The following is a 14,811-nucleotide window of genomic DNA, read 5'->3' as shown; positions in this document are numbered from 1 at the left end:
TGGGTCCCATCGTGATGTATGTGACTTATCCACACCATCTAACCATTTTAACAATAATTTTTAGGGCATGAGTCCAAAAAATGAGGTAAATCCTAAGGTTGAGTGGACCACACCTTAAGAAATAATGATTGTAAAGACATCAATCGTTGAAAGCTATTTTCTCCCCAGGGCCCACATTAATGTTTATTGTCATCCAACCTGTCCATAAGGTCATAGAGTCATAGATAAAGGGAAAACAAAAATATCAGCTTGATCCAAAACTTCTAGGGCCCTCAAAAAGCTTTCAATGGTAGGAGCTCAATTCCAATTGTTTCATACGATGTGGTCCACCTGAGCTTTGGATTTGCCTCATTTTTCGGCTCATGCCTAAAATGAGCTGGTTAAAAGGATGAACAGTGTGGATAAGACACGTATATCATGGTGGACCCCTACAAATGTAATGATTTATTATTCCCCGGGTGATGTGATAGTGCTATAAATGAAGGTTGCTATTAACATCACCTTGAAAATGCAACAAAAATTCAAAGGTATTTAATTATTACCCATCTTCCTTGAATTACCATTGCAATTAGAAAATCAAACAACCCCTTGAGACTTTTCTTATAATTACCTACAATTTCTACACAGCTGGCCAGTTCGATTTCGATTTTCTCGCAGCACAATCAAGTCATGTGTGAGATCGAGGGTGTTTGTTGCATGTATGCCATCCAATCTATTCACGTGATATAGGACACCTCGACAAATGATGCCCTCGAGTCAGGACTGGAGGTGGGAATCGAGTCAAGTCGGACCAAATTGAGTCCAACTCGACTCGATCTGAATTTTTCAATAATTGATCTGAACTCAATCCGATACGGGACCAAGTCCAGGTAAGCTGACTCGATCCGATCCGATACATCACTGGCCTGACCCGAACCGAGTCTGACTCAGTTAGGGAAACCGAGTCGGATCGGGTTGGGTGCGGTTCGGATCGAGTCTTCTGTCTTTTTTTGAAAAATTTTTAAAAATAAAAAAATATGGACGACATGGATGAAACACATACATCATGGTGGGGCCCATAGAGCACCGACCATTCACCATTGGCTGGTGGCAGGGGGAGTAGCCCATTCATTTCCAACCTACTTAGTAGGGACTCTAGGCAGTGGCGAGATTTGGGCAGAGGAGAGGGAAGCGGATTGCGTGCATACTGAGTAAACTATGTGGGGCCTAACATGATGTGTTTATTTTATCCACTCTGTTCATACATTTTATAATTTAATTTTAATAAATGAGACCAAAAATAGAGAATATCCAAAGCTCAAGTGGACCACACCACAAGGAACAATATGACTTGAACATTTATCGTTTTAAATTCTTTAGTTCGACAGACTTTTTGTATCAAGCTGATATTTGTTTTTTCCCTTCATCCTTGTTCTTGTGATCTTATGAACAGGTAGGATGACAAATAAACGTTAATGTGGACCCTAAGAAGGTTTCAACGGTTGTAATGCCCTGAAATTTGGGGGTCGAGCATAACTCAACTCTTGAGTTTCAAAACATCACTTATGCAACATATGTAATGATGGATGTATGTTGTCTGTATGAGTGCATAAAACATGGAGTAGATTAAGCCAAACTGCAAATATAATCCAGGGATAGGTGAAATCTGCAAGTGGAAGACGTAAAGAAATATATATGTATATCTATATAAGTCCCTGAGATATATATGCTCTGTCAGGTCATAATTACAAGTGTTTGTCTTCAAAATATAAGTATCAAAATAAAATCATCTATCACAAAGAAAACCCAGAATCCTCGTAGATCAGGACACGACTCATATGAACCCCCTGGGAACTACATAAAAGAAAACGCGTCCTCGTCATCCTCATACTCCTGCTCTGCCTCGGGGGTCACATCATCATCTGCATCTAAGACAGAGTCTGGTTGGTATTGAAACACTGTCCCAGAATGTAGGAGTGAGTGATCAACTTAGTGGAACTATACAGTAAAAGTTAATATGTTATTAAATCAATCAAGCAGTAATGATAAGGCAATACAATCAAACACGTCCTAATTATTCTTGTTAATGCAATGATGTATGTAGAAATGATGCATGCTCTCGTTTGCACTCCCTCAGCATCTTCATCTTACGGTACGCATGACAACCTTCCACAGTGCCACGACGCCAAAGCACATGCAATGCGGTGCATGAACATGATTACCAAGTTGTTATTAGTCCTTTTCATACAACAGGATTTGGGAAGCTAATGTACCTTCCTCATATCAATTTCCACACAGTGATCTATTCAATGGTCGTCAGTCCTAGACAATCTCATACGATCATATAGTTCTAGGCCGCTGTAAAGGGCTCGTCACCAATCAATGCATGCCTATGATACCTTAGTTACTACCCTAAGGCTCGTCGCCTCAATGCAGTATCAAGGTATGCTCGAGGTCACTACAAAAGGCTCGTCACCAATCAATGTAGGCTGACAACACGAATATAGTGTCCCATACCACCATAATCGGCTCATGAGTCTGGTGTGCTCACTGGTCACTACGGGGAGGCTCGTCACCCCAGCGTAGGCCAACAGCTTGACCACGGTGTCCCATACCACCATGTCCGGCCCATGAGTCTTAGCGGATTAAGATACAATGGTTAACGGGATTGCATTGGTAAATTTGGTACCCTAGATTCAAACAATAACGTCCATACATGGTGCACATCCACCGGGACAATCGGGTTACTTGACGAGCTCGACTAGCACGAGCGCACGTTGAGTTAAACGACATAGAGTGCGCAAATACTCCATGTGGCCAAGCCACTGCCGATAACCCTAATACGACTCGGGTTCGTCAAACACGTCCTACGTGGCGAAAACAATCTCGGCCACGAACTCAAGGTTTATTACCGATTCCCTTGACTATTTCATAGTCTCAAACACATTCAAGCATAACAGATATTCATACCAACAATTTAGAACAATAATGGATCAACAATTCTAATCATACAGTATGTGAGCATTTGATGAATATCAACTTAACATGGATTTACACATAAGTAGTGCCTGAATTTAAACAACAAAGAATGTAAATTGCATGTAGGAAATCATACACATCAATAAGATAGTTGAGAATCTCTCCTCAACGCCCATAAATAGGATAATATATTACACACTTGATCATTCAGACATTTCTACAAACACTTAGACTACATATTCCAACCTATATGACGTATGTTGGTGATAACACATATTTGGACAATTTCTTTCGCCAAGGAGTTGATACACATATAACTAGCAAAAATACACGACAATTAATCATGGCAAACACATGTTCGTATTTCATACGTATACGATACTTTCTACCTATACATAGAATATACAAATCTCAATATAGCTCATATATATCAGGAATGCAATATAAACATCGCATTTGGCATGTGAAATTGCACCCACAACAATAATAAACCATTAACCGACATTGAAAGCCTTGGAAACCATAACCTATACGAATATAGTCCCCACCTTAAACCAGAAAATGCGCAACAGATTTGATTCAGATTATAAGTCTTCGTCAATAGCGACTAGATAACCTAAGGCATGAATGAAATTAATTACATTAACACTTAGACTATTCTATGCTCTAAAACAGGTTAAGGTTTGAATGACTTACCCAAGAATGAACTTAAAATCGCCGGAATAACGATTCAGAAGTGATGGTTTATGGACGCAGAATAATAGGGAAGAATCTCAAGATGATTCACCAACTTTTCTCTCACTTTCTCTCTTTTCCTCTCTCTCTCTTAGCTAGGCTTTAAAAAATTCGTATGAAATTTGAGAGTGAGGGTTTAAAGTCTTTATATAGGCCTAATATAGATGAAAATAGCCCTAGGGCCAAGGTATACTTAGGTTATAACCAAATCGGGTCTATTTCGATCCAATGGAGCACTTTTGGTGGTTCCTTTTCCACGTGCGGTTGGACTTAAGCTCACTGACCATGGATCTAGGTCAGGCTGAGTTTTTGTACCGATCGGATTTATAGATCAGTCGTGGCGGACCGGTTTCAATTCAACGGTAACCGAAACTCGATCTGGTCCACCGGCACTATGACATGCCTGGGCCATCTTCCCTGATCCGAGGGTAACTTTAGGTCAGAATTCAACGGTCAGAATGCTTAAAATCGGCGCGCAAGCGACATGACTCAGATTTTATAAATTTATATTTAATTTCTCACCTTTCTTACACTCTTTACTCTGGACTCAAGCAAATCGTCTCAGGATATCATCTGGTCTTGATTTTTGACGTGATTGTCAAGCCAAATGAGGTAATCATAATTGTCTAAGATCATCGTTATCGGATTTCCGACGCGCGGTCCAGGTTCGATATAAAGTTTCCAAGTACTCTAGAGAGCAACTGGATTTAGCGTTGAATCCTAGATTTCAAGGTAACATAGCGCTAACGATTCTGCAGGTTTTGAGTCTTGCAGATCAAATTTAAAGTGATGGGTGCTAATTTCATAAGCAATCGAGTTTAGCACTAATTAACCCACATATAACATCTAAAGAATTTGAGGTAGTACTCGGGTCTTTGCACAAAATTTTTCGGGTCATTACAACAGTGGAAATAATTATTCCCACTGTTTTATGTGGTATGACCCACTTGCGCTTTGGATATGTTTCAATTTTTGGCCCAACGGCTAAAATTAGATTAAAAAAACAGATGGGCGGCATGGATAAACCACATGAATTCAAGGTGGGCCAACAGAGTTTACTCGGTATAATAAAAGCGTACTAAGTAACTCAGTATGCAATCCGATTTCAGAGGAGAGAGAAGTGGAGTACTCGCCCACCACAACTGGCTGCTTGCCTGCCTGCCCAACCCAGGCCTCATCAATGCGTCACCCACTGCCCTCGCATCACCTTTTTTTGGGAAATGGTTTAACCCCACCCCCATCCATTTATTTCTCATATAGGATTCTCATATAGGACCCGACTGAGTCGGATCGGATCCGGGATCGGATCGGTCCGAATTGACCACGATTTGAAAAACTATTGGATCTGAATGACCCTACTCGACCGCACCAATCCAGGTCGTCAATTCGGTTCAGATCGGGTCGGGTCGGATTCACCGGATCGGGTCAGATATGCCCAGCTCCAGCACTCAGGACATTCCAAGACTGGCATGGAACATGATTTCATATCGTTTTTTATTGTATGGCGCATGTGTCTAGACGGGTAGATTTGATGGGACGTGGATTGGCTACTGATAGGTTGAGCAGTGAAACTTGAAGTGACATCACCAAGTTTTGTGGGTCCCACCATGATGTATGTGTTGTATACACATTGTCCATCCATTTGGAGATATCATTTTAGAGCATGATTCAAAGAATTAAGCAGATCCAAAGCTATAGTGGACCCCACCAATGAAAATAGTGGAGAGAGTGACACTCACCATTGAAACCTTCCTAAGGTCCCCCGTGATGTTTATTTGAGATTCAACTGGTTCATAACTTAAAACAGACATTAAAGACGGGAGATAACAAATATCATCTTGATAAAAAACTCCTGTACCCTTACAACTTTTTAATGGTGGGCATTACTATCTCTACTGTTTTCTTTGGTGGGGTCTACTCGACGCATTCTTTGGATCATGCCCTAAACCGGTTTCTCCAAATGGATGACCAGGGTAGATACAAAACATACATCATAGTGGGACCCACGTAAGTGGCGTCACTTGAGTAGCGAGTCTCGCTACTCAACCTGTCAGTAGCTAATCCGCGTCCGATTTGATGCATGTTTCTCTAACGTGGCGCCAAGCGCAAGTTACGGACTCGGCGTTCCTAAGCAAGCCACGGTAGCGCAGACCCTTTAATAAAACATGCGTACCCGCGCGAATGGAGTAACTTCTCCATCTATTTATTAATTCTGTCGTGAACCGATCGCCTCCACCTCTGCAGTCGTCGCTTTCTCATTTTCTTGTCCTGTTTTTAGGGTTGGTTGGGATTTTCATGGCGAATCCGGAGGAAGTAAGCCCTCTCCTGACGAAGAAGGAAGCCGAACAAGGCAAAGTCATCCCTCTTCTGACGAAGAAGGAAGCCGATCAGGGCAAAGGCATCGCGGATGGAGGACTGAAAAAGACGGAGAAGACTGATTTCAATGGTGGTCCCGTCGGATGGACGGCTGACGGATTACCCTTAGGGCATGGGAGCGTCCTCGGAGAACCGGTAGCCCGCTTCCGCTGGGATTCCAGTCTTTTTGCCTGCCTCGGCCGCAACGATGATTTTTGTAGCAGCGACCTTGAAGTCTGTACGTATGCATGCAAATTCACCCAATTTTTTTTCCTAATAATCTTTTATTATTAGATCTCTCTTTGGATTTTGATATTTTTCTCTGGATGTTCCACATTTGGTATATGGATCGATTGAGATCTGTCACTATGCTTTCGAGTTCATGAGATTTGAATTGCCTTTTTGAAGCATTGGATTGTTTTCTTCTTATTCTCTTTCCTGCCATTTCCCATTTGGTCAGTGTTGTTTTTCCCCCTTTTCAGTTTGGTCTTGGTCCTTGATCTGTAAAATTTCAGCTTCTTTGCGGTTTCATTTCATGTAAACAGTGGATCAGGGCTGATTAACATCTTACATGCCAGTTGGTCTCACTGTCTTGTGAAAAATCCAAAAGGCTTGATTACCAGATGTAATTGTGTACTACTTTCGGCCCACATGATCATTTCAATCCATAAATCGACTTTAGAAGCTTGACATTCCTTTCATACCCTTTAACTTCTTATTCTGATTAGAATGTGGTCCATATAAATTTACCCGTCCAAATGCTGTCCATTTAGAACGTGGTCTCTGCATCCATTTGAAAATCCCAAGTTCAAGCATGCAATTGTTAACTAGATCATGCGAGTAATGAATAATCTTGGAATGTGGGGAAACATCTCCTCACAGTCCATTCAATCAATATGAGAGAGCCACCTTCCAGGTAGTCTGGCTTAGTTTTGGCTGGTTTGAGTGGGTTTTCGACACCAGTACATGAGTGTGCACATTGGGTCATATGCCACATTGAACATGGACCATAGTGAAGGATTGCTTTCTGGGCTTCATGCTTCCTCTAATCTACTAGTCCTTTGACATGAGGTATGATATGGAGCCTTAAGCTCTCTCCTAGGAAGCTTCAGTCAAGGTGTGCCTGACAAAAGAGGCAAAACATAGTGTTTTGGGTCCGCAAAAAGAGATGTAGAGTATGGCCATGTGCATCCAAATGGGGTCCATTAGATAGTCTCTCAGAAGACGGAGTCACAAAGGATGGACAATCTGATTAACACAAGGCTCCCACCTGTACTGTGTATAGATGGCTCTTCCATATTCAGATTCTGTCAGCTCTACCTTATCATCTTCCAAGAATTGGGTGAAGGCTATTCACTAGGGTAGACTTAGTAGAGTTAGTAGTCAATGGACTCAATACCATGGTATTAGAAAACAATTACATTATGGCCGTAAAGGCCATACTTAAAGGAAATGGTTATCCCTGTCATGTGATTCAGGGGTGAATTAGTCTATTATGAAAACAATGGGTAGTATCGACCGATATGGGGCCAATAATCCCCATTTCCACACAATTATGGGGCTGATAGACTGTTACAGGATGATTCAATCATAAATGCCCCGTCTTGAAAATTTTTATTTTTAAAATCTCTTGTTTTTCCACTTCTTTATTTATTTCAACCTTGAAGGAAACTTAGAAAGTAGGTTTAAACCAGTGTTCGCAATATCGATACTATTGGCTGATTTTATTGGTATCGCGGTCCAGCGATATGAAACCCTTTGGAAGAGACTAAGAAATAAAAAAAATCATGTAATACTTGGTATCGATTGATATTATATCGCACAATATCGCTAAATATTGTTCGATATTGCTAAATATCGTGCGGTATCGATGATATTATCTCTTTTATCGGGATTTTTTCACCATATTTTGTTGTACAACACCTACCCGGTCACGAGGCTATTTAACCAACTACCAAATTCGTCGATAAAAGGGTCGGGATGTCGGGAGACTCGGGACAACCTAAATATCCGAAAAAATTAGATTTTTTTTTTAAATAAAAATAAAAATAGAAGCTTTCAATGGGTTGGATTTGGTACCTATAAAAGAGTTTGCCTTGATTGGAAGCTTCATTTGGTGGGCCATTCGAATCGAAGCGCTGTGCCGTTCGTAGGTGAGAGTGCAAACAAAATCTATGAGTTCGTTTCGAGCTAACCCAATCGAAATGCAAGTGATTTTAGTATCGTGCTCTGAAAAAATCTGGAGAAATCCTGAGATTTGGGAGAGATTTTGGGGTCCGGCCTGGCTTTCGAAATAGGCTTCTGAGCCCTTTTTACGGGCACGAATCGAGTTAGCTCGAGACGGACGGTCTTGTCATGGGCCCTGTAGGGCCTACCATTTGTGTTTTATCCACACCGTCCATCCATTTTGATAGGTCATTTTAGGGCATGAGCCCAAAAAATAGGCAGATATAAGGTTCAAGTGAACCACACCATAGGAAGCCGTGGCGGTAATGATGTTCACCATTGAAGCTTTCTTAGGGCCCACTGTGATGTGGATTTGCCATCCAATCTGTTCGTATGGTCTGACAAACTTGGATGAAGGGAAAACATAAATATTAGTTTGATCCAAAACTTTTGTAGTCCCCAATTTTTTTTTTAATGGTGGCCATTCAATGACCACTATTTCGTGTGGTGTGATCTACCTCAGATTTGGATTTGCCTCGTTTTTCGGCCCTTTCCCTAAAATGATCTGTCAAAATGAGTTGATGGTGTAGCTACATCGTATTACAACATGGTGGCCTCACAGTCAGGGTCCTAACCAATTCTCTGGTTGGCCTAGTGGTGTGGATTTGGGGACGTGGATTGCATACGTGAGTAAACTCTTTGGTGCCCACCTTGATGTACATATCCACGCTGTCCATTTGTTTGGACTTCTTATTTTATAGCATCATCCCAAAAATGAAGTAGATACAAGTTTCAAGTGGACCACACTTCAAGAAATAGTGGTCATTGATCTCCCACTATTAAAAACTTCCTAGGGTCCACCGTAATGGTTATTGATCATCCAACCTTTTGATAAGTTCACACAGACTTGGATGAAAGGAAAAAACAAATATCAGCTTGATCCAAAAATTGTGGCCCAGAAAAGGTTTTTAATGGTCAATAACCACTGTTTCGTGTGGAGTGGTCCACGACTACTTGAAATTTGTATTTGCATCATTTTTGGGACAAACCCCTAAATTCATGTGGCAAAACAGATGGACGGTGTGGATATATCGTGCATGCATCGAGGTGGGACCTACTGTTAGGATCCCACCCACATCGCTGGTTCCGCATTGCATGAGACCCGGATGTGTATTTCCTACCAAAGCCTTTCGCAGGAAGTTGCTGTGCTGGGATGTTAGGTGGGGCCCACCGTGATGTTTGTGAGAAATCCACTCTGTCCATCTGTTTTTCCAGGTCATTTTAGGACGAGACCAAAAATAAGATGGATAAAAAAATCAAGGCATCCATATGAGAGGGAAAACTGGGGAAAGATTTGCCTACCGTTGAAACCTTCCTGGGCTCCACCTTGATGTTTATATGCCATCCAAACCACTTATAAGGTCTTTCCCACTGGGATAAAGTGAAAACACAAAAAACTTAGCCTAATACGAAACTTTTGTGGCCATACAAAATTTTTGATGGTGGTCACTTAATCCCCATTGTTTCCTCTCGTATGGCAGGTCACTTAATCCCCACTACTTCCTCTTGTATGGCCGCCTTGAGTTTTGAATTCATTTGATTTTTGGTCTCATGTCCAAAAATTATCAGGAAAAACAGATGGACGGAGTGGATTTCTCACAAACATAACGATGGGCCTCACCTAGCATCATAGTGCAGGAACTTCTTGTGAATGGCTTTAGTAGGAAATCTGCGTCTGTGAGGCCTTGGCCTCGCCCAAGACGGTGTGGCCCTTATCATGGGGCCCACCTTTATGTATGTATTATGTATCCATGTGTCCATCCATTTTCTAGATCATTTTAGGGCGTTATTCTAAAAATGAAGCAAATTCAATTATCAGGTGGGACCATAAGAACAAGTGGTGATTGATTGTTAATGGGCTCTACAAGTTTTGAATGAAGCTGAAATTTGTTTTTTCCCTTCATCCAGGCTCTTGTGACCTTATCAACAGATTGGATGGTAAATAAATACTACGGAAACATTAAGGTGCGCTTGAAGAAGTTTTTAATGGTAGGACGATCAATCACCACTGTTTCTTATGGTATGGTCCACCTGATAATTGGATCTGCTTCATTTTTGAGATAATGACCTAAAATGATTTGGAAAAACGGATGGATGGCTTGGATACATATTACATACATTTATAAATGTTATGCATCATATTTGAACATAGTTTGCCTTAGTTCAATCAGATAGTGCATAGCTTAGGACCCTATACAAATGAAACCTATTATGTGCACTTCTTTTTTGAGATTTTATGATTTGAAAGTGTGTATTAAGGTATTTTTTTTTTTAATAATCCCTGAAGTTTTATTGAAAAATTCAACCATTTCCCCAATGTTTCCTCATGTTTCCCAAAAAGTGCAATAAATTACGCAATACAAACGATATATCCTGTGCGATAACCTATGTGTATTTGTATCCCAAGGTTGTGATACATTGCACAATACCGATATTTCAAACATTGGTTAAAACTAGATGTAAAATTATTTTGAGAATCAAAACATAAAATTGAGTGGGATTCGATGAATCAAAGCAGAGTGGAACATGTTGGAAAATATCGAAAGGGGTAAACTATCACTTTTTTAATTTTATTTAAATATAGTGATTATATAACGGCCTATAATTATGCATAAACTAATCATTACTCATATTTAAACTTTTTTTAAGAGATAATCACAGATTTATTAAAAAACCCACAAAAAATGAGAAAGGACTACAACTCCAATGCTACACTAAGAAGAACTACAAAGATTTGTGGCTAAGCTGGCCTTTACATAGATAGCCCAACTTAGCACAAGCTGTTTGATATTCCTTATCACCTCATTCACCCCATGCTTTCATTCTGAAAGTACCTGCCATTCCTAACTCCCCAAATAACCCAAAAGACGACAATAAGGATCAACCTCCACTTAGCTTTGCCGAGTTTCCCAACTCCTCCCCCATGCCAAGCCCACAAAAGATCTTCCACATGCTTTGACATCACCCAATCCATGTGCATCAAATACAAAATAATGCGGGGGCATTTTCACATCGGGCTTGACTCGAGTGGGGTGGCTTGTGGGATGCAGGGGCACACTCGGGTTGGGCGGCCCGCATAACCCATGGATTTGGGGCTCGTGTCAGGTGGGTGACTCGTGTGAGGTAGAGCCCATGGATTTGGGGCCCACGAGGAGGGTTCAACTGAGGACCTAACCTAAAGATTTGGGGCCTGGGCTATGAGATAAAGGGATTAATTCGCCATGCTCTATCAATTTGAGCTTTTAGAGCAAGTGGTTAATTGTCTTGCATCAAATTGGTATCAGAGCGGGAGGTCTCGTGTTCGAGACTCCTCATCGGGGGTGATTAATGCGGGGGCATTTTCACACCGGGCTCGAGTGGGGTGTCCTATGGGATGCAGGGGCACACTTAGGGTGGGTGACCCGCATAACCCATGGATTTGGGGCTCGTGTGAGGCGAAGCCCATGGATTTGGGGCCCACGAAGGGGCGGAACCTATGGATTTGGGGCCCACGAGGAGGGTTTGACCGATGACCTAACGCATAGATTTTGGGCATGGGCTATGAGATAAAGGGATTAATTCGCTATGCTCAATCAGTTCGAGCTTTTAGAGCAAGTGGTTAATTGTCCTGCATCAGAAAAAGTTGGCGCAAACTTTAGAAACAAATGGACAATGCACGAAAAGATTATCGTTTGACTTTGCATCCTCCATGCATAATAGACAAATATTAGTAAGAACTAATCTCTCCTTTGTAACTTGTCCATGGTGAGAACGCTCTTATGACCCATAATCCAAACAAACACTGGCACCCTAGGGGAAGCTCCATAGAGCCAATAATGGAAAGGATGAGGTGGGCAAGATAGGGAAGGAGGCTTGCTAATGATACTAAAAAGCGACTGAACAAAGAACTTTCCCGAACAATTGCCTGACAAAATCATCAAATCCACTTGAATAGAAGAAGAATAAACACTCCTGATGTGGTCTAATAACCCAATGAACTCAACAATCTCCTCATTCGACATGTTCCTATGGCAAGGAGCATTCTACACCATTGGACCACTACAATAAGAAAAGCAATCCACCATGGATATAAAGTGATCGGGAGCAAGCTGTGTTGCTCTAGGGAAGAGATCTTGAAGCGCACGGTTGCCACATCAAATGTCTACCCAAAAACGAATATGATGACCATTTCCTAATGAAAAAGCAGTCCTCCTTCTAACTTGATCAGTTGCTGCAATCGCTTTCTAAATATGAGAAGCTCCGTAAAGCGAGGAGCTCTTCACAAACCCATCATCCTCTTGGGCCCCGTACTTGCTATAAGCTCCCTCCAAAGACTTCCCTCTTCTGAACCATATGTCTAGATCCACTTCCTAAAAAAGTCTAAATTTAATCGCCCAAACTTTTAAGACTAGCGCCACCTTCAATCGGCTTGCAAACCTCAACCCACTTAAAGAGATGAAACTTCCTATAATTAGAAGCACCTTTCTAGGAAAAAAACTCTTCATAGCTTATCAAGCCTATCCAACACCACTTTGGGACATTTAAACAAAGACATGAAGTACACAGGCATATTAGAAAAAGCTGCATTGATAAGGGTCAACTGACCTCACAATGAGAGAGATTGACACATCCAAGAAGTCAACTTCCTCTCGATCCTTTCAATCACCTTGTTCCAAAGATGTTTATGCAGCTTACCAATATAGAGGGGCAACCCTAAGTACGTCGCTACAGCTTCCCAAAGATGTTTAGGCAAGCTAGACGACAAAGATCTTCACCACTAACATGAACTCCCAACATTTTGGGCCATATTAATCTTCAAACCCTAAACAAGCTTCAAAATAAACTATTAATTTCCAAAGATCATCCACCAGAGTCTCTTTCGCATCACAAAAGATTATTATCTTAATTCTATATTGATATTGGTTATTTAAAGTCCAAATATATAGTTTTACTAATTTAGAATCTGTCTCAAGTTAATAATATTAGGTAGCCTGAGATAGCATTCTTATTAAAGAATGGCCCTTTTGATCCTCCCATTTAGTTCAGAATAAAGTCATAATGGTAAGCCTCCACACAGCTTTCTCAGATTTTCCTAGTCCCAAATGCCAAATCCACATAAGGTCTTCCACCATCGGCATCACCCAATCGGTATGGAACAATAAAAAGGAGTGCTCCCATACTTTCGTAACAAAATGGCAGTGAATGAAAATGTGATCAATTGTCTTCATGTTCTTCATCACATCAAGTAGATATTAAGGGGGACTGAGGATCTCCTTTGAAGATTGCCAATAGTGAGAACTCGCTACTCTAAGCTGAATAACGAGCAAACATAAAATTTACTCGAGCAATGCTTTATCCAAATCATTTAGTCTTCTTCTTGAGATATACTCTTCAGGAAATCCAGTGACTCGACAAACTTAACAATCTCCTCGTCTGTCATATTACTGTGGCAAGGAGTATTCCACATAATGGAACCGCCACAATAAGAATAATAACCAGCGAAAAAAATGAAATGATCAGAAGTGAGGCGAGCCATTCTGGGGAAAAGATCTTGAAGCGCATGCTCTCCACACCAAATATCCACCCAGAAAGGATGTGATGTCCATTCTCAAGTGAAAAGGCAATCCTTCTTTGGACCAAATGCTTTGTTGACGCTATTTCTTTCCAAATGCTAGAGGCTTGATATAGAGAGGAGCTCTTCACATACCAATGTCCCACCTGCACTCTGTACATACTTGCAATAAACTCCCTTCATAGTCTTCTTGCTTCAGTACCAAATCTCCTAATCTACTTCTCAAGGAGGGCTAAATTCATGATACCCAAGCTTTTGAAACCAACTTTACATGCAACAATTAGCTTGCACACCTCTTTCCCATATGAGGAGATGAAAACTTCTTTTCATCCTTAGCACTTCTCCAGAAAAATAAATGTCTTCTCAACTATTCAAGGCTATCCAAAACTGAGCACTTCTCCAGAAAAATAAATGTCTTCTCAACTATTCAAGGCTATCCAAAACTGATTTAGGATATTTGAAGAGAGACATAAAATACATGGGCATATTAGAGAAAGCCACTTTAATGAGAATCAACCGCCCTCCCAAGGATAAATATTGACACTTTCAGCTCAATAAGTTTCTCTCAATTCTTTCAATAACCTTATCCTAAGGGTGTTTAGCTGGCTTCCCTATGCATAAAGGCAATCCTAAATATTTCGAGGGGAACTCTCCCATCTTACAGTCGAAGAACACTCATTAATTGCAATAGGTCCTCGTCACTAATATGAATTCACAGCATTTTAGTTTTGGCTACATTAATTGTTAAGCTCAAATCTACTTCAAAACAAATAATGATTTTTCGAAGGTTATTTATTGAGACCATATCCTCATTGCATAACAGGAGCAATCATTTGCATGTTAAAGATGGCTAATTTGAATCCCAACATATTACACCTTGAACCAATTAATTAAACCATTCTCCTCCCCTTTATGAAGCACCTTACTAAGTGCTTCCTCAATAAAAACAAATAGATAACTAGAGATAATAGAAAGGGGATCCCCTT

The 14,811-nt window shown here is 40.8% G+C and overlaps 1 protein-coding gene across 1 annotated transcript in view; it reads left to right on the top strand.

Annotated features, from left to right (window-relative positions):
* Positions 1 to 5,879: 5,879 nt before the first annotated feature.
* Positions 5,880 to 14,811, top strand: part of LOC131253306 (cell number regulator 8) — a 30,663-nt gene continuing 21,731 nt past the window's right edge. Inside the window, exon 1 of the mRNA XM_058254267.1 lies at positions 5,880 to 6,286. Coding sequence (XP_058110250.1) covers positions 5,989 to 6,286 — 298 coding nt within the window. The 5' untranslated portion in view covers positions 5,880 to 5,988. The remainder of the gene's footprint in view (positions 6,287 to 14,811) is intronic.

This window comes from Magnolia sinica, chromosome 8 (genome assembly GCF_029962835.1).
Source record: "Magnolia sinica isolate HGM2019 chromosome 8, MsV1, whole genome shotgun sequence".
Lineage (NCBI taxonomy): Eukaryota > Viridiplantae > Streptophyta > Magnoliopsida > Magnoliales > Magnoliaceae > Magnolia > Magnolia sinica.
The sequence above is the reverse complement of the archived record's forward strand: the minus strand, read 5'-3'. Positions and strand labels throughout refer to the sequence as shown.